General features: G+C 37.0%; 1 protein-coding gene, 1 long non-coding RNA gene and 1 other non-coding gene across 5 annotated transcripts in view; 1 reads left to right on the forward strand and 2 right to left on the reverse strand.

Moving 5' to 3' along the window:
* LOC106025137 (uncharacterized) overlaps positions 1 to 10406 on the reverse strand; it is an 83760-nt gene extending 73354 nt beyond the window's left edge. For all 3 annotated transcript variants that reach the window (XR_010041839.1, XR_010041841.1, XR_010041840.1), the window contains exon 1: positions 5505 to 10406. This is a non-coding gene — a long non-coding RNA (uncharacterized LOC106025137). The remainder of the gene's footprint in view (positions 1 to 5504) is intronic.
* A 187-nt stretch (positions 10407 to 10593) lies between these two features.
* Positions 10594 to 22954, forward strand: LOC134472011 (igE-binding protein-like). Its single transcript, XM_063232810.1, has 2 exons — positions 10594 to 22272; positions 22311 to 22954. The coding sequence occupies exon 1, from the start codon at positions 20635 to 20637 to the stop codon at positions 21868 to 21870; it is 1236 nt and encodes a 411-aa protein (XP_063088880.1). The 5' UTR covers positions 10594 to 20634; the 3' UTR covers positions 21871 to 22272; positions 22311 to 22954.
* Positions 12902 to 13009, reverse strand: LOC111753787 (U6 spliceosomal RNA). Its single transcript, XR_002788572.1, has one exon. It is a non-coding gene; the product is annotated as a U6 spliceosomal RNA (small nuclear RNA).
* Positions 22955 to 27310: the final 4356 nt, after the last annotated feature.

The following is a 27310-nucleotide window of genomic DNA, read 5'->3' on the forward strand; positions in this document are numbered from 1 at the left end:
AGACAATCAACAGATTTCTGTCTCCTGCCGCTCTTCAGTTGATCTCTGAACACAGAGGTAGTCTTCAAAATGCCCCCAATCCTGCCAATACTCTAAGAAGCCCTACCAGTGAAAATAATGTTTCAAGAAATAACTTAATTAGGAACACCTGTGATACGCTTTGTCATCCGAAGCCTCTTCAAACAAATCAGAATGTGTTTCTGCTTTCATTACTCTTTAGGACATTTGTTTTCAAAGCAGCATGGATGTGTGTATGTAGGTAGCTGTCAGAGAACTAGCAGAAGGAACTTTAAAAAAAAAAACGAATCAGAAATAGTCTGTGCTTTTAAAACTCAAAATCCACAGAGATTAAAAAAATTATGCAAGTCATAGGGACAAAATTTAACTAATTTTCCCTCAAATTATAAAATGAATTAATGCTAATAGAAATTACATTATTTTCAACTTCAGTCTTTAACCAAGCCTAAATGAATATCTGGACATTTCCAAATATTTTAACACATTATAGTTCTAACATCAAAATTTGTAATTTATTTTTCAAATAATTAAAATACTTACAAGTAATACAATAGACAGCCACTATATCAATAGTGTTTTAATGTTTCAAAGTAAAGGTGAGATTTAACTGAGTATATGAGTGTCTTTTTCACACGCTTCACCTTTCTGAATCTTAATGATTTAGTGACCATCAACTATATAAAAATATTAAATTACCAAGGTTTATTTTTTAACCATGGTTTAAATTACACCATAGTGCTCTGAATGAGTTTTTCACTTTAAGAATGACTTACGAAAACAACAAAAAAAATCCCACATCAGAAAAACCTTTATTCCTGAGTCAAATATTTATTTGTGACAAAACTCATACAATCATGTATCTCATAAATACCAATTCAAACAATATAACATTTAAAAATTAAGTTTTCCATATTTTAAGCAGACTGAGAATTAAGGTGTATTAAGTTAAAAAAAACAGCAAAAAACTAAATGTTAAATTTTAACATGGCAGTGTAAGATTTTAAACAGTAGGGAAACAAAAAATGCTACATAATAAGAACAAAAGAGGTCTGGATATAAGTTAGAGAAATATTTAATAAAATGTATTTGTAAAAATGTGACATTAAAAAACCTTTAGATAATAAAATTCTAATTTATCACAGCTTATTAATACTTAGAAACCACTTTAAGCCTTTACAGTGTAAACACTCTTTAGAGAAAATAAGATAGGATTGAACAAAAGGGTGTTAAATTTCTTATAAGTATTAATAAAATAAAAAATATGTATTTAGCATTTCTCTACCAGAAAACAGTATTTGTAGATCTACAGTCATTTACACATAAATCAGGTAACACAGCCACATATATTAGTAACGTGATATTCTAAATATGGTATTATTAGCCTAACAATCACCACTTTAGTGTTCTTACGCTGTCACTTCTGAAAATTGAATGCTTTCTCTCCTTTTCAATAATTATTTTAAATAAAGTATTTTATTACTAATTTTCTTAGGCATTATGAGATTTGGGGCAACAAATTTCAGCAATTATGCTTCAGAGTTCTAATTATGTGCCAAAATTAGTTGTAAAGCACTATGTTTCTAAGTTTGCTCAGTTGGAAAAAAAAGAAGACAAAGCCACTCATATATTCTGACAATTTTCTAAGGCATGTCTTCTAGTAATAGACTAATCTTTCTCCTAGAAGGGGTAAAAAAAAAAAAAAAAAAAAAAGAAAAAAGAAAAAAGAAAAAAAATCAATTTGGGACTGTCATTAAACAAACGCAAAAAAGGCAAACCATTTAAACTTAGTTAATAGTTTAAGAATACAGTTAAGTTTTTCAAAACTGTAAATTTACAATCCAACTGGTGAAAGCTTATGCGTTATAGAAGAAATAGCTATGATAGTCTTTGGGAATTTTTTTTTCTTTCTGTAAACCAAGTCAACTGACTGGTATTTCTTAAAGTATTTTATGACATTCTGAATAGTTATTAGAAACAATAAATAGAAATAAAAAATATACATATGCCTTTATAAAACAAAAAACTGAGAAATGTAGTACACAAAACAAGGAATCCAGAATGTGAAAGTTACTCTGAAATTTTCATTCTTACATGTGGTTTTTGATTAACATTAAAATTGATATTAATCTGATTAGAAAACATACAATGAAGACAAATTAATGGCATTTTAAAAAGTCTAAAATCAGACTTTTACTTGGATTTTTAAAAAAAACAGTATAAAGGCTAATCAAATGAAGACTGATACCTTTTGTTGTTCCTTCTCCCCCAGTATGTAAATCTAGCTTTATAAAAAGGTGAGCTACTGTAACAGTATCATTCCCCATTGTTTTTCTGTAATAATGACTTTCTTAGTCCTTACAACAGCAGAAAATAAGTTAGAACTACTGTATCAATTTCTGTAGAAAAACATAGATAACTGCATATAAACTTTAAAAAATATATATTTCCTTGGGACTAAAACCTACATGTTCACCGTGTTCACAAGTACACCATAATCTCTTTATCTAGCATTACATAATAGAGAAAATATTTCAAAGGTTGTGGATTTTATTTAGGTGATAATGTATTTAGAAGCTTTATTTATTTTAAATGAAGAAATCCATCACTTCTTTCAAACTAGGGCTTATTAAACAAAGTAACCTTTACCCATCACTCTCAAAACAAGAAAAAACCTATAATAAAACAAAAATTCCATACCCCAAAGCATTAAAAAAGTATATGGATATGCTTAACCAGTCCAGTGAAGTTTTCCCCTACCCCTAAATACCCTAAAAGTCAATTTGAATGAAAATTAAAATACAAAAACAAAGACCAACAATAAAAAGCAAACCCCATTATTCCAGGTACTCCATATAAAGGTATTCGAACCAGAAATAAGACATCCTACAATTTCATTAAATCAAATTTCATAGAGGATAAATAGTACCTGTTTCAAAATTTTCATGAAATGACCCAAAATAGAGCTCTGAGAAGAGATAATGAATATGGATTCAATGATCACAATTATTGTTATGAGGGCAACACAAAATAGCAAGATTTACACTCAGCTATACTGCTTGCTTATATATATTTACAGCCCTACAGTTTTAAGTATTTTCTAACAATGTATATTTGACAATATAAAATACACTTTCAAAATTACAATTACTGTTCATAAAAGGTTATGAATTTCTGTGAAATTTTAAAAATTCTTTTTAAAAGCAGCAACAATTCTTAGCTGTTCATTACCTTTTTCTAAAAACCACACCCGCCTCTTATCAAGATGCAAATAAATGGACCGGCAAGCTTGATAATAAACAGAAATATACTGATGTTTGTCTCAAGCAACAATAAACATCAATTGAAAACAATCAAATAAAACATGCATGTACTCCAGTATACAATCTATTTATGTGTCAAAGGAATGCAATCACATATACTATATATACGCACCTGTTCATACGTACCTGTTCTATTAGCTAAATTAAACAAAAATTTCTTGTACATTAAAATTTGAACTCCACTGCAATGACTGAAGTAAGCAAAATTCTAAAAATATATCCAATTTTAAGGAACACGTGGAAAAAATGATTTAGCATTAAAAAAATTAAAGTTTTATTTCATCAAAATAAAAGAAGTCTCTAGTAATCTGCATCCAGCAAATACATGTAGTGTAAAATGAAATTTTTATCTAAAGAAAAAAACTAAATCCTTCACTCAGTTTTTAACCAATAAGGAAACAGCAAATATACAGGTTTTGTAATTTCAGCCAGCAGAAATACAATTTTGGGAAAATAGTCCCTTTAGTTTTACTTTTCATACACATTTCAGAACCACCCGAAAGTCCTTTGTGGAAGTAAAAAAACTACTAAACACTTTTCTTTAACTTCCAGTCTTAACGTTTTGTTCCTATTTCTGTGGTTCTCCGACTAAAAATAAAAATTTTTCGGTTGGTCGTGAAAAATAATCTAGCATTCAACATTCAAACCCCCAGTCCAGCTTTCTTCCAGCCAATCAATGGGTAAAGAAGTCCAGGGTTTAGGGCGCTCCGTTAGAAACAATTTGAAAAACATCACGTTGCGCTCTCCTACTCTCCTCCGGAAAAGATGTTAAGTAAGGGCGGGTCCCCTAGTCTTCATAGAAATATACGAAATCGATCGTTTTATTGCTTTGAGAGAGAAAAAACTTTGTAGGCTGACAGTCCTAAAGAGTGTATCACTGGTGTTCCTAGGCAGCGTTATTCCTCTTTGCGAATTGAACAGCGCTGCAAAAACCATCCCCAAGATATCTGTAACCCAGAGCCGCGCGCCCCACAAGCAAAACATCCCATCAGCGAAGAGTTAATCTAGGGGTGCCTTCAGCACGGAAAAGATATTCAACATGTAATGAACGTTTAATAAGGGATTTTTACAAATGCAGTTATTATCCATTAAGCATTTGCGTTAAAGCCGTCACTAGGCTCACTTTACTCAAGAGTTGTCGACTAATGGTTGATACACGCCAACAGCTAAGAAAAAAATCCCTAACGGGAAAGACAACTCCTTTTTCTCTCCGCCGTCAAGAGAGTTCCCAAGAAAAGGTGGGGATACCAACATTACCATTAAGTTGTCTAAAAAGGCTTTTCTGCAGGAAAACATCGATACAGTCTAACGGGTTTTTTTTTTTTTTTTTTCCTTTGAGACATGCTTCAAGGCTTGCGATCAGCCAAGAAAATAACCAGGAGAAGAAAATTGCGAGCTCGCAGCCCCATCTTTCATCTCACCCTGAACACCCCTCCCCCTCGAGGAAGGCCAGCGCCGGGAAAGCTCAGGACCGAAATCCAGAGCTCGAAGCGAAAGTCCAGCATCTTCCCAGGACCGCTGCACCCAAGGCCTGTCCCCGCCCCACGCAGTCCGCCCGCAGCGCCGGCAGCGGCCGCTCCCATTCCCACCTACAAGGACGCGCCGGACCAGGCGCCCGGGAAGCGCGGCGGGGCTGCCGCACACTTCCCGGCCTGCAGTCAGTGACCACAGGGTGGGAGGCTGGGTGCCGGGGGAGGGCTACGGCTGACCAGGAGCACCGTTACTCCGGGTCCCGAATTTTCCGTCCGCTTAGGTTACTTAGTAAGAGAAGACAGCCATCAGCGGACCGGGAAAACTGCGCGGAAAGGCTGCTCAGTTCGAAATAGGGGAGACGCGTGTTCCTCTCTCTTGTCAGGGCGCCCGGGAGAGCGGGGACCCGCCGCGTCCGGGCGGGCCGGGGGTCCTGCTGACAGATCCGCTGGCAGGCGGCGGAAGGGCTGCCGTCCGCGGCGTCCCGCTCAAAACTGCGGCTCCCATCCCCCCGTCCCCGTTCCTCGCGCTCGCGCCGCAACGTGCCCACTGCCTCCCATTCGTAAACGTCCAAGTTACCCTCTACCCTCTCCAGGGAATTTTCGCGATCGAAGTGGGGGCGGGCCCCGCGCCCACTCCCTCTGCCCTACCACTGCCACCTTCCGAGCCCGCTCTACTACTTCTATAGGCTCTTACCGACTGCGCCAAGCGTGGCGAAGTTCCGCGGGCTGCTCTTTTCTCTAAGTTATTTTTGGTGATTTTTTAGTGATTTTTTTGGCGTGGTCTTAGTGGTGCTATACTCCCGGACAGGTTATCCAGTCTCTCCCGCTAGATTGATGAGATCAGGCATCACTCGAAAATGGCGCCGAAAGCGCTGAAGCTCCTCATTCAAATTCGTTAGAGCCAACCCCGCCGCCCCGAAGCATGCCGGGAACGCGGGCTGCTTCCACCGCTGTCAATACCTCCTATTAACCCCCACCCTCTCGCTAGCCCGATTTTTACGCAGGCGCAAACGCACACGCTAGGCTTTGCACATGCGTAGAATCCTGGTTGTGCGCCTCCGCCTTTTCAGTGCCTGTTCGCTATTTTCTTGCTTGTGTGGTGCGTCTTTGTACAGCGGCGGGCGTAGACTTCATTTGCTGGCCATAAACTCCACAAATACCTATCAGACTACAGGCATTTAATCTACAGTTGAAGGTAAACAAAACTGGGGTCTAGTTTAGGCGAAAAGAACGTTTTACAAAACTCCAAACCACCGGATGTGCCTCTGAAAACATGTGCCTGGACACACAAGTGCGTAAAACAACCCGCCAGTCTGCTTTTGCGGGTCACGAACCCGTAACCGGGAGCTATCACAGCTGGCCGCGGAACTGACGGCTTCAGTGTGTGGTTCAGGCCAACCCTGAACTCACTATGTAGCCCAGGCTGGCTTTGAACTCGCTCAGCCTCACTAGTGCTGGGATTACAGGCGTGTGCAACCACGCCTGACTTAAACTGCAGAATAGTTTAAACTAGGTAGGAATTATAGTGGTGTCCTTGGTTTCACGTGGCAGAGCCCTCATCTGTGATTTCCAGTGCCCGGGCTACCAAACTGCAGTCCCAACCTGCGCAAACACAGGAGGCGTGGTTTCCCCCTTCCCTCCACGTCGCGCGCGCCCTTGCCTAGTTTTCTAAAATACGGAGCCCTTCTCTGTCTAGGCTGCCTGTTATGCGGGCGTTTCCATCGAATTCAATTTCTCTTGCCATTTTTCTAGTCTTTAGTTTCTGCTACAAGTTGGAGATAGGAATAGGTAATCTTTGAATGTCACTTAGGGTGATTTAAAAAGTGGTAAATTAGCTACTGAATCCAGCAGAGACGATTTCCGTTATGCAACGCGCTAAAAAACGTACAGTAGTAACTACCACGTATTGACTGGAGGGCACTGTGCTACATAAACGCCTTGTAGATTGTACGTGTTTATTGCCCATAACTGTCCTGTGAAGTAGGTATTATATTATCTTTTTACAGATGATAACAATTGATGCTTAAAATATGAGACCTGCCCCAAATTCCTAGGGCAAACTTTTGTTAATCTTGAAAAACTGGGCGCTAAGATAGAGCAGTAAGTAATGCATCAGATATTTTCCCCTCTTGTATGGAGCTTGAACCTAGGGCCTTCAGTTCTGAGCTATGACACCCACCCTCAGTTCTCACTGAGATATATCCCTAGGCAAATCACTCTGCCCTTTTAAATTTTGATTCAGGATTTCAAAAAATTCCCCAGGCAGTACTGGAACTTGCAAATTTCACTGGGTCGCTAAATTGCCTAAATTGGAGTCAAATCTCCTGTCTCAGTCTTCTAAGAATTCTGGGCATACAGGCATGTACCACCACACTTGGCTAAATTATCAACATTTTAACATCTTTCTTTAAAGTCTTCTTAATCATGTATTTGCTTGAGACACTTTTTCTTTAAGATTATTTTTGGTTGGCTACCTTTTTTTTCTTAACCCCAAAGAGCATTTTCTAAAGAATTCGACAGTTTAAAATCTGAAATATCACTGTTTCTATCAGTTCCTGCTCTAAAAGAATTTATGATGATCTACAATTGTTTGAGTATAAAAAGGTATACTCCATCATAGTGAGTTCACAATGGATATAGAAGTTTCTCAAGTACTAAGAAATAAGGAAATGGGAAAAGGTTAGCATTACATTAAGGTAAAGTTGGAAAAGCAATGGACATTAGCACTTTGAGATCATCAAAAATAACAGAGCAGAGTGCTATGTGTTTTAAATTTCCATGGCAATTTTGTATAGTTTTAAATGGGTGGACTTGAAGAAAAAGGCCTGGTGTGAATCCACCCTCTGCTAATTTGCTACATGTGTGACCTTAGGTGATACTTCATCAGTTGGGCTTTTTGTTTGAAAAGGAATAATATTAGTAGCTCAGTAGATAGTTTTTAAGCATGCAAATAAGCTGATGTATTAAAGTCCCCTTCCTATTTTTTTTTGTTGTTGTTTTGGGGATGAAACCTAGGGATGCTTTCCCACTGAACTACATCTGAGTCCTTTTTGAAACTGGGTTCTTGCTAAATTGCCTAAACAGGATCTGTTTCAGCCTCCTGAGTATCTGGGGTTGTGCTTACAGACAGGCGCCACCATGTCTTTTTAATCAAGCCTTTCAACAATGTTTAACATATAAGTAAATATTAGCTATTTTTGTGAGCCATTAACACTGGCCCTTTAAAATGTCTTCTTTGTAATGGGTATTTTCAAATTTAAGTCACTGCCAGTAGGATTTAGCATTCTTGTTCAAAGAGCCCCTTAAAATGATAAATCAGGGCTGGGGATTTAGCTCAGCGGCATAAGCACCTGCCTTGCAAGCAGGTGGTCGTGAGTTTGATCCCCGGTACCGATAAAAAGCAAAAAAAAAAAAAAAAAAAAAAAGATAAATCAGCCCGAGAGATGATTTTTGACAAATATGAGGAATGCTTCTTGTCAGGTGAATAAGGATGTTTAGTTATCTTACCACTTCATAAGTATATGATGTGTGGAAATCATTTTATTTTTGTGCTTATTAAAGAGTCTAAAATACATAAAGTAAAAACTGTCCACATTTCTAACACCCAGAGATGATTATTCTTTGTACTTTAGAAATATGCCTGTTGGGAGAATCTGGAAGTGTAGATACATTAGTATGTTGGAGGAATTTATTTGCAAGATTGTGCTAGAACTTTATGAATAGGTAAATAACACATCCTGATATCCTCACTGTAGAATTTTTGATAACAATCTTATAGATAAAGCCTGTCAAGAACACTGTAATGAAGATCTTGATAAATAGTAACACTGAGTATCTATTATGTATCAAGCACTGTGCTAAGCTTGCACATGTAGTTTCCTGTTGAGTCCTTATATAACTAATGAGGTGTGTGCAGTTATTTCTTTTCCACAGTTAATGTGGAAAAGTTTATGTGGAGGTCTCTTAGAAAATTTATCTAATTTTGTTTAAAATATTATTTAACAAAGGAAAAAACCCTTTAGTGACATCTTCATTTGCTCAAGTGAGCGAAAACAAAATCAAGTAATATGGTTTATTTTTGCCTGAGCAAAAATCCAACTGGAAAAAACGAGTTTTCAAAAATGAATAATTAAAAAAAAAAAAGAAGAAGAAGAATTTTATGTTAGACCACAAGGGGGTGCAAATTCCTGAATTACATTTCAAAGAAAAAATAGCAAAAGTGCTTTTGCTTCAGAGGTCAAACTCATGGGTAAAAACTAGCAAGAGTACCTTTCCAGAATTTTAATATGCCACAAAGTGATATGCTTTATGAGAAGAATGCAGTTATTTAGGTACTCAATTAGGGCACACAGTTTTCAGCTTGCTTTCTTCAATATAGTAGTAGAGTTTCCTCCTCGTTTTCCACTCAGTTCATGTCTCGGATATTCCTCTTTGTCATAAAAACTGAAGTCATAATTTAAGATCTGGGCTTTACATTTGGGAACTGGAGTACAATCAACAGCAAATGAATGGTAAAGGTAGATAATGTGGAGAATACAGGTCTTTAATTTCAATGCTTTTCCTCCCTCCTGATGTTTCTAATAAGCAACCTACAATTGATGGAATGTTGACTTCAACATATTAACTTATTTAGAAAGCTGTAGGTATTTTCATATTTCAAGAAAGAATGTAGGCTCTTAAAGAAGAAAAAATTCTGAAAAGTAACTTGAAACCTATACATTTGTGAATGTTTTAAAAGCAATTGGTTAGCAGGGTTTTCAAATTTTATTTTCCTGTTGCTCTTGTTTCTCTTAGGTGGATTTAGCTTTCTTTAAACTTTTAAATTGGAAATAACTTAAATTTGCAAAAGATTTAGAAATAAAAATAGTGCAGAGAACATCCCTTTTGCTTACTCTTGTGTGTGGATGAGTTTTCTTTTATATACGTATAATTTTTTTCCTGAACTATTTTAAGTTAAGCTACACAGATGCTAAACACTTGAGTGTATTTCATGTCAGTTTTATAAATTTACATAGAAACAATACTTTTTCATCCATATTCCAATTTGATGATTGACCTTACAGCATATGTGCCCCCCAACCCCCTTGGATCCGGTCTTGGGACAGGTGAGTCTTTTTAGCTTCTTATACTTTGGGAAATTTCCAGTCTTTGTTTTTTATGACTTTGCCATATTTAAATATGGCTACTCCTCTCATTCTTACTAGAACATTTCTGGATTTGTGTTTGTCTTATGTTTCCTCATGATTAGATTGAGGTTATGCATTCTAAACTGGACTATTATTGTACAGGGATGTTGCTTCTAAGGTCTGGAAGCACATGCTACCCATCTGTCTCTCATTGATGATCTTAATTTAGATCACATGGTCAATATGTAGTCTGAATTTACCACTGTATTTTTTTCTTTTCTTCACAATAAATAAACAATTTGTTGGGAGGCATTAGATGTTATATTTGCTTAAAATTTTCCTTTGGTTAGCATATATTACTGCTAATTTTAATATATGGGTTGCAAAATGAACAAATCTAGTATCCTCTTCCCATTTTAGCATTCTACTGCAAGTGGAACCTTTTTTTTTCTATTTCTTGTCCATGTGAACTTTTTTGGGGGACACATTTGCAGTACATAAGATTACATTCATCATGGGGAGTTTGTACATGTACATGACATATCTTAATTCTTTTTTCATTCTTTCTCCCATCTCCATTTCCTGTTTCCCTCTCCATCCCTCTTCTCTTTATCCATTAGATGGCTTTTCATATATATATATATATATATATATATATATATCCCTGTTTGTAGTATATAATGATCATGTTTCTTTAGGGACTTGGTACATGAGCACAACATATTAACAATTCCCTTTTAAATATTATTTCCTTTCTCTCTCCTCTTCATGCCTTGGCTTCCTTCCTATATGCTAAAGATCTTCAGTATTTCCTATTGTCTTCCTTTTATTTTATTCTTTATTTAGAGTTTGGGTTTTCATATACAAGAAACCATGCAAAAATTAAGCTTGTGTGCCAGACTTATTTCACTTAACATAATCTCAGAGTATACTCATTTTCCTGCAAATGAATCAAGTTTATCCTTTGTGGCAGACTACTCCACTGTGTACAAATACAACACTCTCTTTATCTACTCATCTGTTGATGGCCATATAGGTCACTTACAAGATTCAGCTATTGTAAATTGTACTCCTATAAACATACATATATATGTATCACTATATTTGGAATTTTTTTGCGGGGGTGTACTGGGGATCGAACTTGTGACCTCTCACTTGCCAGGCAGCTGCTTATGCCACTTAGGAAGATAGATTCCTTAAGAAGATAGCTAGAAAGAGAATAGCTGGGTTTAGTGGATTTCTAATTTTAGTTTTTTGAGGAATCTCCACACTGATTTGCATAGTGGTTACCAGTTTACATACCACCAACATTGAAGGACACCCTGCCATAGCCTCACATTTATTATTGGATTTCTTGATAATAGTCATTGTTTCTGAAATGAGATGTTTTAATTTGCATTTCTCGAATGGCCAGTGATGCTGAACATTTTTTCATGTGTCTATTGGCCATTTGTATTTCCAAAAAGATAGGAACTTATCAATTTCTGTGTCTTTCAATTTTTTTCTGTTTATTCTTGTTTGTGCCTTTTATAAATATTTATATGTGTATGCCACTCTATTTTGAACCAATTCAGGTAACTTACATATACCATGGTCTTTTACCTTTACATATTTAACTGAATTTCATTATTTCATTGTTCAAATTGTTTTAGATTTAGTTAGAAGCTATTTTTCCTGGTTTAGTGACATGTACACATCATTTTCAAGAGTATTTTTTTACTTTTGGTAAAATAAGATGTATGTATCTTGTATTTTGCATGTATCTTGTATTTAGCCTTGGAATTACCTTTTTCTAAAAAGCCCTCTTTCCTGTTGGTGGACAATGATATCATAGATCAAGGCTAGATGTGCTCATAGCTACTGTTTTTGCTTATGGGACATTTCAGGACACAGAGCTAAGAAATATATGCATGAATATATGATGCAGAGATATGCATACACAAATATATGTAATCTGTTAGTGATATGGATTTAATTTTAAATTGTTTTACTTACATTTGAGAAAATACAGAAACATTGATAAGTTCTGAATAAAGGAAATGATCACAACTCACACAACTCATACAATTTTTATGTTCCCTTTTTTTAGTCAGTGGTGCATTGTAATTTTGTGGAATTACAGTGACACAATTTTTTAAATCTTTTCCACTTGACATGTCATAAGTATATAAATTACAGTATTTTTGCAATTTTCATTCTAAACTGCTTTATATATCATTTAGCAGATTCTATCATTCTTCTATTCCTGGACATTAAGGTTGTTTCTAATTTTTTGCTGCTGTAACTGACTTAAAAGCAAACATTTTTCATACATATACCTCCTCTTAGTTTTTGACTAATGGATTGGTTGGAAGATTGTCCTAAAGTAGAAATAACGCATCCCTAATGGTTTGTGTGTTTGCATGGGTTTTCATATGTACTGTTACACCAGATTAATCACATATTTCCCAAAGTCCATAACAAAATTGGGTCCAGAGATGAAAAATTTGTAATCTTTTTTTTGCAAGGAGCTGAATATCTCATTAAAGTTACAAATTTTCTAAAAAATTATACTGTGACAAAGATGATTGCTTAACCCAAGTTAGGAATAGGTATCTCAGGAAGTTTTTAGAGGAAGTGACGATTAGAGTTGGTCTTGAAAGCCACTTTGATGGAACCTTAAATGATTGGAGCCAGTTATTCTACTTTAGAAGGGAGAGTAGAAATAGGCTACAGAAAGCATTTTAAACAGAATCAGTAGAGTGTAAGAAAACCTGGCACATTGAAGAAAATCAGGTCATTTGCTGTGATTTTTAGCCCAGTAGCTTGATGTTATGTTATCAGAAGCCTTGGTGTCTTTGGGGGATTGAGAAAGGTCTGCTTGTTCAAGTGGATAGGGGTCACATTATGAAGGCCCTTTCATGCCACCTGTGTATTGATGCAATTGGGATATCTTAAACTAATGAGTAGTATTATTTATTTTTTTAAAAATATGGAACGCTTCACAGATTTGTGTGTTATCCTTCTTATCAGGGCCATGCTAATCTTCTCTGTATCATTCAAATTTTACTATAAGCAAAAACTCAGAATTATCTTTTAGAATAGTTTCTAAAAGAGACTTGGATAATATACACATGTGAATAGTTTTAATGCAGTTTCAGAGACAGATAATAGTACATGGAAGTTCCAAAGAAAACTAAAGGAACAATTAATCATATGTGGTACACAGAATAATGGCCTAATAAAGCTGTCTGTGTCAATCTCTGGAATCTGAGTATGTCACATTACATGGCAAGAGAGAACTCAGTTGCAGATAGACAGTAAAGCCACTAGTCAGATGACCCAAACCTAGATTATCCTGGATTATCTGAGTAAACATGCTGTAATTACAGAGTGTTTTAAGTCTGAAAGAGGGAAGCAAAAGACTCAGTGGCAGTGATGAGATATAAGTCAGTCAGCTATTGCTGACTTTAAAGATGAGGGGACCAAGAGCTAGAAAATAGCTCATGAGTTAGAGGGTTTTGTTATAGTTTGTCTCTAGATGTCCCCTTAAAACCTCATGAAGTTATAGGTGGGGCTTTTTCAGAGGTAGCGTTTTAACACTGGGATTGATTCATGGTGCAATACTAGGAGCAAGGGCACCAGGATTAAGGGTGTGAGTGCTACCTGCCCTAAGTAGCCTGGATAAAATATAAGGCGTAGAGAGAGCTGTAGGTGTCCCTTGTTGCTCTGCTACCTTTTGTCTGCTATAAACTGTTTCTCTTCTGCCATCCCTGTCAGCCATGCCACCCTGCCAGCTAGCTGATTATGGACTGAAACCTCTACAAACTGTGAGATAGATAAACCTTTCTCCTTTTAATTTGTGTTTGGAGCATTTTACAGCCATGTTCTTGACTACAAATCATGGGACTGAACTAAAACTAATTTACAGTTAATAATAATTAAGATTTATTGTGGAAGTATGAACTTTACCCTCTACCAATGAGAATACTTGAAAAGGGATTAAACCCATTTGGTAGATGTTATCTACTTTGTAAAACTGATGTGGAAATTCTGGCCTTGTGTGAAACAGTAAATACAATGCTTTAACACATGGCTTTTTAAAATAATGTGACATTCATAAGAGCTTAATAATGAGGGTTTTAGCCAGGTTTGGAGTCATAAAATTGACTTTAAACATGTCTCTTTATTACTGCCACTCATTATCAAAGTGCCTTCTGAAGTTACTAAGAACTAATTTATTTCCAACTACTTACGATAATTTTTAAAATATGAACAGTTATTTTTAGTTGTGACAACTGAATCCCCTTGCCTCAAACATCCTTTAATAGCTTTAATATTTTCTTAGTGGTTTTATGACTTTAAACACTTTACCATCTTAAAGCGACACCCAGAATGGTATATATTACATAATATAATCTGAAATACACCAATGATCAATAATTGACTTTTTGTCCTACTTGTTAAAATTATTATATTTGAGGAACAACTTTAGATAATTATAATGACATGATAAAAAAGAGCTAAGTTTTTTTTTTTTTTTTTGGTAGCACTGAGGATTAAACCCAGGGCTTTTGCCCTGAGTTATAGCACCAGCCCTTTTTTATTATTTAACTTGAAGACAAGGTCTCTAAATTGCCCACACTAGACTGGAATTTATAACCTCCTGCCTCAAACTCCCAGTGTGTTGAGATCACAAGTGTGCATCATCACAGCCCATTCAAAGTGGAACTATTTTGGACAATTTAGTAAATGAAAATTCAAGAGTTAAAATAAATTTTATGTTGAGTATAAAACTTTAAAAACTATACTTCTCCCTTTCTCAGAGACTTTATGTGACTTGGATTGAAGCTTATCCTGGAAATTGAGGAAGACAGTGACTGAGGAGGCTATCTCTGTTTAGTGAACAGAAGTAAAAGTGAGATGCTCTGGTCTCTAGGATAGCAGTTGTAAACCACTGGGGCACGTGTTGTTTTCTTTTTAAGACAGAAACAATTAATGTATCAATTATTTTTTCTAAACTAAAACTTCAGTGTTAAGGTTTAATTGTAGTGTTGGCATTTTGTGATAAATAAGTAACTTTTGGGTTGCAGTTTGGGTACTCAGTCTCTAAAAGGTTTGCCACTATCGTGCTAGGAGTGACGAATGTGACTAGTTCTCTAAAACAGTTCAGCCTCATGCTAAATTTCTATTACTAATATGTAAAACTTATATCTTATAGAAAAGATCTTTGGAGAAAAAAGGAGGACAAAATATATTCCCTATTGGCTAAGAAATGCTTACATGTTTAAGACAAATTAACGTTTTAAGGCAGCTCTGAAGAAGTAATTTATTTTAAATAGGTGCGCAGTTTATAGCTCTTGTGGGAATACTTTCTTCTTACTTTTTTTCGTCAGAGGACTAGGCCCTATGTTTTTAATTTAGTCCTTTAATTTTTGCTGTTAACGTTTAATTTACTTGATGACCCCACACTGTTAACTTTTGCCCCAGTCAACTTTGGATAATAAATACAAGACTGTATATGTTATTTCGAAGAAACTATTAAAAATATATTTGATATGAAACTGAACATTAAATTTCAGCTTTCCATGTAGAAAAATATCACACATTTAATCAAAGAACGTGTCCCTTATTGGAAGATGTATTTTAATAAGCATAGTTCTTTTTAAAATATCACCAACAGTCTGCCTACTTTTTATGCTTTGATTTTGTAACTTGAACAACTACTTCTAAGATAATAATACGTAATTTATCAACTAGTAATATCTTACCTTTTTTTGGAAATTCTGTATTATTTCTACCTTTTGTTCTGTTTTGCTTTCTTTCTCTAAAAAAATAAAAAAATAAAATATCACTGGCAAAACAACCCAAAGCTGACATGACTTAAGTGGTTACAACAGATTTATTTTGGGGATCTTTTTCAAAACAAAAACAAAGATGATAATTGTAGAGAGGTTACAGAATTGAGGAGGAGATTCTACAGTAGAACCAGAGTTTAATGTTTTTATAAAATGTGAGGAAAGAACAGAGATTAAAAAGAGTGTAAAAGTAAATCAAGATTCTGTAGGAGATTTGGGAGTGTGGGATCAATTGTATAAGTAAAGGAATTAATCTGGAAAAGAAAATAATACCATTTCCTAGGATTAGAAAGGCGGGATGTGAAGGTAGTTGTATGACTAACTGGTAAACGTGGAGCAGGATGTTGGAGTTCATAGCTGATAGTTTTGATTTTCTTTTTATATCATAAAGGAGGCATAAAGGGAATAAGGATGCAGATAACGTGGCATGTTTGAGATGAAGGAAGCTGGTATAAAATGTATGCCCTCGGGCAGTGAAAGGTCTAAAAGGCTTGCCATAGCTAGCCTAGGGAACAGGAGAAAGAATTATACAGGGAGAAAAGCGTTTAGCAGGAAACACTGATATATTGGAGCATTTAGGCTGGATAGAAAAAGATATCAAGCTATGTGAGGGGTTGTTGTTTGAAAGAGAATAGTTTAGGAATGGAGGCTAAAAAAAATGGTAAGAAAGCAGGCTAGGGATTTAGCTCAGCGGCACAAGTGCCTGCTTAGTAAGCAAGCATAATATCTTGAGTTCAATCCCCAGGACCACAAAAAAAAAAAAAAAAAAGTAGGAAGGCAAGTGCTTAGGGAATAATTGAGTGAAACAAATGGTGAAAGAAGTGGTTACAGTGAGAGACAATATATTGAATGCTATGGCCATGAAGTAATTTTCTGGTGGTCAGAACATGTGGCTTTGAATATAGACAGCTAAATGAAGTGACTATAAAAAAGCTGATGGAGTCAGAATTCAGATTTTTGGATGGATTGTCCTTATGAACACTGAAATAAATGCCAAACAGTGATAGCAAAACATTCAGGGAGGCAAAATACTGTAAGAAAGGCCGAAGTTCTCAATGAGTAAGAGAAAGACATGGCAAGTAAGTAATGAGAATGAAAGAAAACCTTTTCACTTTTTATTTTGTACTAGTGATTGAACCTAAGACCTCTGCACCAAGCTACAGCCTCAGCCCATTTTTTAATTTTTAGTTTCTGAGACAGGGTCTTGCTAAGTCAGTTAGTTGCCCAGGCTGGGCTTGAAATTGCAACCCTTCTACCGCAGTGCTAGGGTTACGGATGCGTAGTGCTTAGCCTGGCTTCTAAGATAGTTTAATCATGCCTTTTTACTTTATATGAGCCTGAAGGCAAAGACTACATTTTATTTAATGTCGCAAATACTTTTTGAAATAATAAATAAGCAAATGATAACCTCGTGGTTAGTAAGAATTTCTGAGTATTTTATTTATGCCACTTGATAATAAATCTAAATGAACAAGTTGCAGAAAAAATTAGTCCTATCACCTAGAAATAATCACTATCAAATTCTTGTCATTAAACTTCTGTACCTATTTGTCCTTTATTTATATGTATGTATGTATAGTTCCAGGCAGTAAATACTCAGTTACACTTTTTTTTTTTTTTTTTTGCTTTTTGAGTCAGGGACTCACTGTGTAGTTTGGGCTGGTCTTGAACTCACAATGTAGCACAGACTGGCCTCAAACTAGCAGTGATCCTACTGCCTCAGTCTCCTGAGTGCTGGGATTACAACTATGTGCCATGATGTCCAGTGCATCAGTTACACTTTTAATAGACGAATAAATATTCTGTTATGAAATATTAGGATATACTATAATATAAGCAGTTCCTTATTTGAGACCATATAGATTCCAATGAAATTTTCTCTACTAGCCAGATATCTGCATGATTTTCTTATGATGTTTTAGAAGTAAATTTTCTAGTAAGGTCTTTATGGAATGCCTATTTTCTTATTTTAGGGCTATTTCTAACAGGCTTTTTAATACGCATTTTTTCCACTGAAGATTGAAATCAGAAACTTGGAGACTTCTTCATAAGGACCTTTGATGATAGGTGTTTAAAAAACTTGGAATCAAGTACACTTTTCAGGAGCATAATAAGAGATGATTCATAAGTTGAATCTATAGTGCTCAGTTTACAATGTACATTGAAATTAAAAACCTCTCAGCATAATCTAAAATTGTTGATAATATTTGGTTTTAGTAGAGATTTTTTTACTCAAAATTTAAAATTGTAGTGAAATATTCCTAACATAAAACTTACCATTTTAACAACTTTTTTTTGATAATACCGCTAATTGAACCCAGGGCATCATGCATGCTAGGTAAATGTTCCAGTGCTAAGCCACATCCCCAGCCTTAATGAGATAATATCTTACTGAGTTGTGCAAACTGACCTCACACCTGCAACCCTCCTATCTCAGCTTCCTGGGTAGTTGGGATTACAGGTGTAAGGCACCTCACTCAGCATGTTAACTGTTTTTAAAGGTTCAGTTCAGTGGTATTATATACATTCACAATTTTGTATAACCATCACCACCATCCATTTCCATCCAGTATGGATTTTAATATACCAATAAGGTCACTGCATCTCAAACTTTACAGAAATACAGTTAATAGAAAGAGTGAACAAGTGCCTTAAAGACTGGTCTCAATCTAGAATTTTCTTTAGTTTCATGTTTTATCTTAAATTGAAGTAAATGTTGCATTGTATATTATAATATTTCTGCATTTATATAAATATAATAATTATATGTTTTTCAAAGTCTTAAAGTTCATGTCTGTCAAGAGGCCTCATGTTTATTCAGTGGTTTTTAATCCCTTGGGCACACTCAAGTCCCGCTAACCCCAAGCTGCATTTTTAGAGGCACAGTTCTAAGCTATTTTGTGGTTGAACAACACATTCTTTTTCCATTTGCTTTTACAGTTTAGCCAAGGCTCTTTATAGTACTGTGTGGCAGGGAACAGACTAAATGATGCTTACCCCCTTTTAACATGATAGTGTCATGGAAACTATAAATATTCAGAGTGAATACTCAAAAGTATTCTTTTATATGATCTTACTTCATCATTATCAATGCCATGAGACATTGGTACAAATAAAGGGAGTGATTATGTTCTTGGTAGGACTATAACCTACTTTTCCAAAAAAAATATTGAATTTTGAACTATACATTATGACTACTGAGACATGGAAATCCTCTCAGGTATAATTCTATTCTTTAAGCTTGGTCCCAGTTTCAGGAGATTGGAGACCATATTCAAGAATAGTGTCAAAACTGGAATTAAAATTTGAGTTTCTTAACACCAATTGAGAATCTTTTTAATAACAAAATGAAAAGAGTTACATATAAAAAGAGTATACCCCTTCCTGGTCCTACAGAACCACTTTGCACCATCTTAAGAACCATGAGTCTTTTTCTTTCTCTCCTGACTCCTTCCTTCAGCTCCCCTTTCTTCTTTCTTGCATTCTTTTTTGGGTAACTTATAAGCATCCTAGTTTTCAGAATTAATTGGCTGAGAATATTTAGTGCATTAAAATTTTGTTAAAAAGTTAGAGCTCATTAACTATTCTTACCACAGTAAAAACACCGAAGAGTATTTTAGTATGCCACAAAAAATAACATAGACCATTAGAATTTTCTTGTCTCTCAAGCTTTGCTCACAAGGCTCAGAGCTCAGAACAGTATAATTTTAGATAGAAATAGATGGGAGGCATGAAAAAGGCTGCTGGAAAGTAAGAAAGTCAGAATAAAAATAAGCAAATAAACACTTGTTAAATGAAGCATTCATCAGGATAAGAAGGAATAATATCACAAAATCAGTAGAGTTTCTGGTTTCTAATTCTTAAAGGTTCCTATCTGGTAGTATTCTAAAACACTTTTCAAATTATGTTTATTTTTTTAAAAAATCTTTAAAAAGTCAACTGTCAAAGGTCACAGAGACACTCTTTTTTGTTTTGCTTTTTGTGGGAAGCCGCCTATGATGGCGCCCATTTCCTGCTTCCGGGTTCTTCCCGGCCTGAACAAGCCCGCCAAATTGTCATATCTGCCCAGTTACCCGTGACGCTAGCCTATCAGCTTGTTAGGCGCGCTTCTCTGTGATTGGATACTGCTTCCCCTTATAAGAGGTTGTTCCTGCCCCCAACGGCGGAAGAGGAACCAACGTTGAGGGTGGCGGACCTTGTCAGGTCCGGTTCGCTGTACGTAATAAAGTTTGAGAGCTGATCCTGCTCGAGTTTGGTCTCCTGTCTCCCGCGGCTCCGGTCATCTGGTGGCCCGTACTGGGAAAAAAGGTAAAAGACTCAGCGATGTGCCTCTTCGGCCGGGAGGTGCGATTGCTGTCACCTGCGGTACGACGGAGGACCTGGCCCAATAACAACGGAAGGCCGCGAGCGCCTCTTCTCTTCACCCTGATCAGCTACGTGAGATACAGCGGTTCCCGGGACAGGTGAGTACTGGGTCACCTGGGTTGGGTGGACGCACCTAACAGATTTTGAGCGCCACACGAGTGGACGCCGGTTTTTTTTTTTTTTTCTTTTCTTTTCCCTTTGCATCTGTTTTGCTTTCGCTTCGCTAATACAGTCCGACAGGCTTTTGATAGAGCTCGATTGGAATGCTCAGAGGAGCCCGGAGCCACTGCCGATTGTGGGTCTCCGGAGGACCCTCAGGGCTCTAATTCTGATTCGGATTTGGAAGGCTCAGAAGAGGAGGTCGTCTTTGCTAAGCATGACCCTCCTACACCGTTAAAAGAGGAACTTAGGGCTCGGGAAGACACCACCCTGCCCGAGCTACTCTGCCTTACGGGAAGAGCTTAAGCCCTTCCGCCCTTTGGCAAGTTCGCGACCCATGGTTGCTCCCTTCAGGGCGCCAGGCCCCACTGCACCGCCGTGGCCGGAAGAGGAGTTGCTCCCTGGGCTGCCACCACAACCTATGGCACCGCCCTGGTTAGAGGGAGAGCTACTTCCTGGGTTGCCTTCTGCGCCCCCATCTGGGGAGGGAGGAGGACGTTCCTTCCACGAGAGGGTATGGTCGCGGCTTCCCTTTGAGTGTTCCGGTCTCCATGCATTCCCGGTACAAGTAGGAGGCAGGGGAGGAGGAGGATATTATGAGCCCTTAGAAATTAAACAACTTAAAGCTATCAAGGACGCAGTTTCAGCTTATGGGCCCAATGCGCCATTTACCATGGCGCTTTTAGAGGCATTGGCAGGTCTGCTTTTAACTCCGGGAGATTGGACCCAGCTGGCACGCGCCTGCCTCTCCCCCGGACAATATTTAGATTGGAAGTCCTGGAATGAGGAATTCTGTGTAGAGCAGGCGGCAGCCAACAGGGAAAATAACCAGAGAGAGTGGAACAGGGATATGCTATTAGGGCGAGGAGCCTTTGAGGAAGATCAAACTCAATACCCTCGCCAGGTTTATGAACAAATTAGCCGCTGTGGCCTCCAGGCCTGGAGACGGCTGGCTGGAAAGGGAGAACATACGGGTCACCTTACAAAAATTATACAAGGGCAGGGAGAGCCATTTTCAGACTTTGTGGCCCGCATGCTTGAGGCCGCTAACAGGATTTTTCCAGATGCTGAGGCGGCTCACCCTCTCATAAAACAATTGATTTTTGAACAGTGCACTAAGGAGTGCCGTGATGTCCTAAGAACTAACAAAAATAGGTCCTTAGAAGAGTGGACACGCCTGTGCCGTGAATTGGGTGGCCACGGCCTAACGCCCAAAGGAAGAATATCATTGGCACTCTTTACCATAAATTTTTTAAATCTTAATCACAATAATCATTCCCCTGCCATGGAGCACAATAACCCGTCCCCGGCCGACAAAGGGCTGGTGAGATGGAAAGATGTCCTTACAGGACAATGGATGGGCCCGGATCCAGTGATTAGCTGGACCCGAGGTGCGGTTTGTGTCTTCCCACAGGAACCAGGTCGCGAACCACTGTGGGTCCCGGAAAGATTGACGCGAGCAGTAAACTCCCCACCAGTTCCTGATAAAGCACAGGAGGATAAGCCCGCGGACACAAGTCAACTCGACCCTTCTGGGACCGACGCTCAGCGCCCGAGACCATCTACAAACTAAAATGTCTGGTTTGGAGCTTTTTCTATTCTGTGGGTTCCTATTAATCACCCCTGTTCCCACAAATTTGACCAACACTGTTAAAAATATCCAACTAGGTCCAGTCAGGTTCGATTTATCAACTTTAGGCAGTGTTATAGCCAGTTTGTGGGAACACGTCACCTCCTGGTTCTCCTGGCCCAACCTGACTACTTGGATCCTAATTGCCATGGCTATCCTAGTAGGGCTTGTGGTTATCAAATGCTTGTTAGATCGCCTCATACAAACTCAGCAGCAGGTTAAGATCACAGCCATGGCAGCCATGCAAATGGCAGCAGGTGGCCCATCAGGCCAGCAGGCCGCCGCATATCTCCTTCACATTGCAGAACATCAGCTATAAGAGCTGAGTGGGCAAGCCAATGACGGGTAAGACGGGAAAAGCCCTCCCAGTCAACCTAAGACAGGCTCCACTCAGATATATATGGCCTATAAGGCCAGGGGTCCCTCCCGGAGTCAAATTATTGGCATTGAGATGCGAGACCAAGGGTACTGCAGTGCCATCCGCCCCAAAGGTTGGGGGGAAGGCAGGAATGAATGTCTATATGCATCCAGGTTCGGTTCACAAAAGCCTGGCCCTGCGAAAAAATGAACCACTCACCTTGAGCATGGTCCTGGCGCAAGGATATGCACAAAACAGGGTGATGCACAGCAGGGTATAGACCTCTACATTCTCTCATGCCTCGGCCTACAAGGTAGGCCCACTCCTAGGTGTCTAACAGCAACAAGGTCATAGACACCTTGGAGGGACCCACAGACCATCCTATTTTAATAAATAAAAAAGGGGGAGATGTGGGAAGCCGCCTATGATGGCGCCCATTTCCTGCTTCCGGGTTCTTCCCGGCCTGAACAAGCCCGCCAAATTGTCATATCTGCCCAGTTACCCGTGACGCTAGCCTATCAGCTTGTTAGGCGCGCTTCTCTGTGATTGGATACTGCTTCCCCTTATAAGAGGTTGTTCCTGCCCCCAACGGCGGAAGAGGAACCAACGTTGAGGGTGGCGGACCTTGTCAGGTCCGGTTCGCTGTACGTAATAAAGTTTGAGAGCTGATCCTGCTCGAGTTTGGTCTCCTGTCTCCCGCGGCTCCGGTCAGCTTTTGTTTTCAGAGCCAGTTATTAGGCAAAACAAAGCTTGCTTCTCTATAATAATGTTCGAACAAATGTTTAGTAAAATAAAACAAAATATACAAGTTAGATGTATACTTCACTTGGTTACCAAAGAGTGTTAAAACTTTTTTACTGTATATATTATCGTGGTGGGATTAACACGTTTCTGTTTTCTAGATTCCTTTGTAAAGGAACTTTATAGGTGAGAAAACTGAGGCTTACACAGATTGAGTTATAATGTGTGGCAGCTTAGCTAGTGGTTAACTTGTTACACTCACTTGGTTCTGGGTGTGGAAAGCCCACCTGAGGATTGTTGCCAACAGCATAAAAGGAGAACTGGAGGGGAAGCTGTTATGCTATTGATTCTCCTGAAGAAGTTTGTCACGTTGGTTTTCCTGATATGAACTCAGCTGTTCTCATTGTTGGAAGAGCTCGGGTTGTTACGTCACTGAGGATGGCTGCAATTTTTATCTAAGGAGTTCTGGTTCTTACCTTGAGAGTCTCTTCCTGGCTCTAGCACAGACCCCTCAGCCTGCTGGAATCGATCCTTTATCTAGTTGGCACAGACTTTTTCTAGCTTCCACTACTGATCTAGGGCTTTCCCAGTGCAGATCCTTCATACAGACTTGCATGAGACACTGCCATGGGCTCTAGGTTTTAACCTGGACTCGTGCAGGACACTGTTGTAGGATCTAGGACCTCAGCTGGATTCTTTGGGTCTCTAGTGTGTGGACAGATCTCTTGTGCTCTTCTGCATTTGACTTTTTGGGTGAATATTTTGAAATCTGATAAGTTATATATTCTGTATTATTAAATCTATTCCTTTGCAAACCTTGATTATAGCATAATATATGGAAAATCTGATGTATATTCAGTTATAGGCCAGTTTGTAACCAAAAGCCACCTTTACTCACACACACATACAAAATTTTGTAATGTTCACTGTCTGCAGTTTCTGTTCTTCTCACTCTTATATTTTCATTCAGTGTTTTGTAATTTTTTATGAAAATGAGTATTCGGATATTATATTCATTTTTAATGGGATGGTAAATATATTGCCGGGGTCATTTTGTAAGTCCTTGCAGATCCAAATCCTAAATTTAAAAGATTGCCTTACAGAATATTATTTAGCTATTGTGGTATTCTTCCCTAAATGAGCTGTAGGTTGAGTACTCCTTAACAAACCATAACAGTAAGCCTAAAAAGTCAACTTTTCAAAGTAACCTAACTATATTCCAGAATAAAACCTAGAAATACTGACAGAAACAGAATATCCAGCAACCAACAAAATTCACAGTGCCTCACATCTACTTAAAGATTAGCCAGCACATAAGCCACAAAATGACTCAGAATGAAAAGAATAGTTAGTTGAAAGTAACATTAAACTGACACAGATGTTAGAATTAGCAGATAAGGACATTGAACATTATCATAACACTATTCTGTATGTTTTAAAAGTAGAGATATGGTGACTTTTCCGTTAAAAATCCAAGTTATAATTCTAGGGATTCAAATTATAATATCTGAGATGAAAAATTTACTTAATGGAATTGTTTGCAGATTAGACATGGCAGAAGAAAAAGATTAGTGAACTTGAAGATATAGAAAAAGAAACTTTTACAAATAAAAAGGAGGGTTTTAAAATGAAAGAATCAGTGAGCTATTGTCAAACGTTCGGGGCCTCATATCTATGTAATTGGAGTCACCAAAGGAAGAAGAGACAGAAGTAGAAGAGATATTTGAAAAAAACAATGGTTGAAAATTTTAAATTTGTTGAAAACGATTAACTCATAGATCCAAGAGGTTCAACAAGAAGAAAACTAAACAAAGGCACGTATAAGCAAAGTGCTCAAAACCAGTGATAATGAGACACTATAAAAACAGTCAGAAAATGTACATTTTATAGAGGGATACAAACAAAGTAAGATAGTCTCTTATCAGAAATATTGCAAGGAAGAGTGGAACCTATTTAAAGTACTAAAAGAAAAAAAAATGTTAACCTAAGATACTGTAGGATTCTTAGCAAAATATCATTTAAAAAAACAGACAAAATAAAGATGTTTTCAGGCATATAAAAACTAATACTAACTCCCCATCATCAGACCATACTGCAAAAAAGGTAAATTTTTTTAGGTACAAAGAAATGAAGCCAGATGGAAATTTACAGATCCGCACAAAAGAATACAGAGCACTGGAAATGGTAACTGCATGGGTAAATGTTGTAAGTTTTTTTTTCCTATTTAATTGAAATGATACACAAAAATGATAACACTATATTGTGGGGTTTACAAAGAATGGGCCCTCCCACCCCCATTTTGTAATACTTGGATGGAGCTTAAGTGATTATTTTGGGGTTTACAACATGCATAAGTAAAACATGACAGTAACTGGAAGGAGGGAGGGGTAAAATGAAGGGATAATACTGTAAGGTCCTATCCCACATGTAATGTGCTATAGTTGTACTTAAAGATGCATTTTAGTTGGTTAAAGCTGTGTATACCTAAAACAACTGATTAAATTATGAAATAGTTACAGCAAATAAGTCAACAAAGGAGAGAAAACAGAATCATCAGAAATTACTCAGGCCAACAGAAAGCAGAAAAAGATGGAAATCAGGATAAGGAACAGATGAAATAAACACAAAATAGCAAGATAAACTTTAATCATATCAGTAATCACATTAAATGTAAATAATTTAAATACTATTAAAAAGCAAAGATTATCAAGCTGAACAAAAAACAAGACCCAACTACATGCTTTCAATGTGAAACACACTTTACATACAAAGACACAAAAACACTAAGAGTAAATGATCAAAACAAAAATACCATGCCAGTGATAGCATCAAACAAAAGAAAAAGGCATGACTATTTTAAAATGTATGTCAGAAAAAAGATATTACCAGAGATAAGAATGGTCATTTCAAAATAATAAAGTGGCAAGTTAATGAGGAACATATACTCATCCTAAACATTTCTATCTTAATAGCATTTCAAACTGTGGGAAGAAAATTTGATAGAATTTCAAGGAGAAATTTATAAATCTGTAATTATATTCAGAGATCTTTTTTTTATATAATTTTTTTTTGTCTTTTTCATTTTTTATTGGTACCAGGGATCGAACTCACGACCGCCTGCTTGCAAGGCAGGTGCTTATGCCGCTGAGCTAAACCTCCAGCCCTATATTCAGAGATCTTGATACCACTCTTTCAATAATTTTTAGAATAGGTAGAAACTTAAATACTATAAAATAGTACTCATTTCAATTTTCTAGAACATTCCTCTAGAAAACTAGAACAACAGAACACAAGTATTCTTCAAAGTGTATACCCAAAACATACTGAAACAGACCATGTTCTAAACTAATAATCAGCAAACTATGACCTTAAGGCCTAGCTGGCATGTTTTTAATGTCTTATGACCTAAGAATAGTTTTCAAATTTTTCAAAGATTTCTTAGAAAGAAAATATATGGCAGAGACTGTTTTGTGGTCCACAAAGCTTAAAATATTTATCTTTACAGAAAAAGTTTATCAATCCCTGTTCTAAGCCGTAAAACATGTCTTAAAAATTTTAAACAATTCAGATCATACAGAATGTCTTCTCTGATCAAAATGGAATTAAATTAGAAATCAATAACAAAAGCTATCTGGGAAATCCTCCAATACTTAGAAACAAAATAACATACTTCTAAATCTATTGATTAAAAAAGAAACCCAAGGTGCAATTAGAAATTTTTTTTTAGACAGCATTTTAAACTGAATGAAAATACAGGAGCAAATTAAGTTTTATGGGATTTCACTAAAACAGTACTATGTATGGAGGAAATATGTAAACAAAATGCCTATTCAGTATTAGCAATGACCTCAGCTTTTACCTTAAGAAACCAAGAAGAGCAAGTTAAACACAAATAAGTTTACCCAAAAGAAAAAGGACTTAAAAAAGAAATAACAAAGGTCAAAGTAGAAATCAATAAAATGGAAAATAATTGAGAACATTGATGAAACCAAAACCTAGTTCTTTGAGCAACTGGTAAAACTTAAGAAAAATGAGAGAAAAGACACATGTTACCATTATCAGAATGAGACAGGTCATCATAGATGTTTGAGGAGGCAACAATGATTTATTTTATGGCTCATAAAAGCATAGACATAATAGTCCAGGCTGACAGTTTCACAGAAAGCCTCAGATTCTTCTTCCAGGATGATTGGCTTAACATTTTTGTAAAAAAATCAACAATGTAAATTCACCATATTTAACTAGGAAATATGAACATCTCAACACACACATACACACACAAAT

Source organism: Cavia porcellus, unplaced genomic scaffold, assembly GCF_034190915.1.
Source record: "Cavia porcellus strain 051 isolate PalLab524CR breed Dunkin Hartley unplaced genomic scaffold, mCavPor4.1 scaffold_21, whole genome shotgun sequence".
NCBI lineage: Eukaryota > Metazoa > Chordata > Mammalia > Rodentia > Caviidae > Cavia > Cavia porcellus.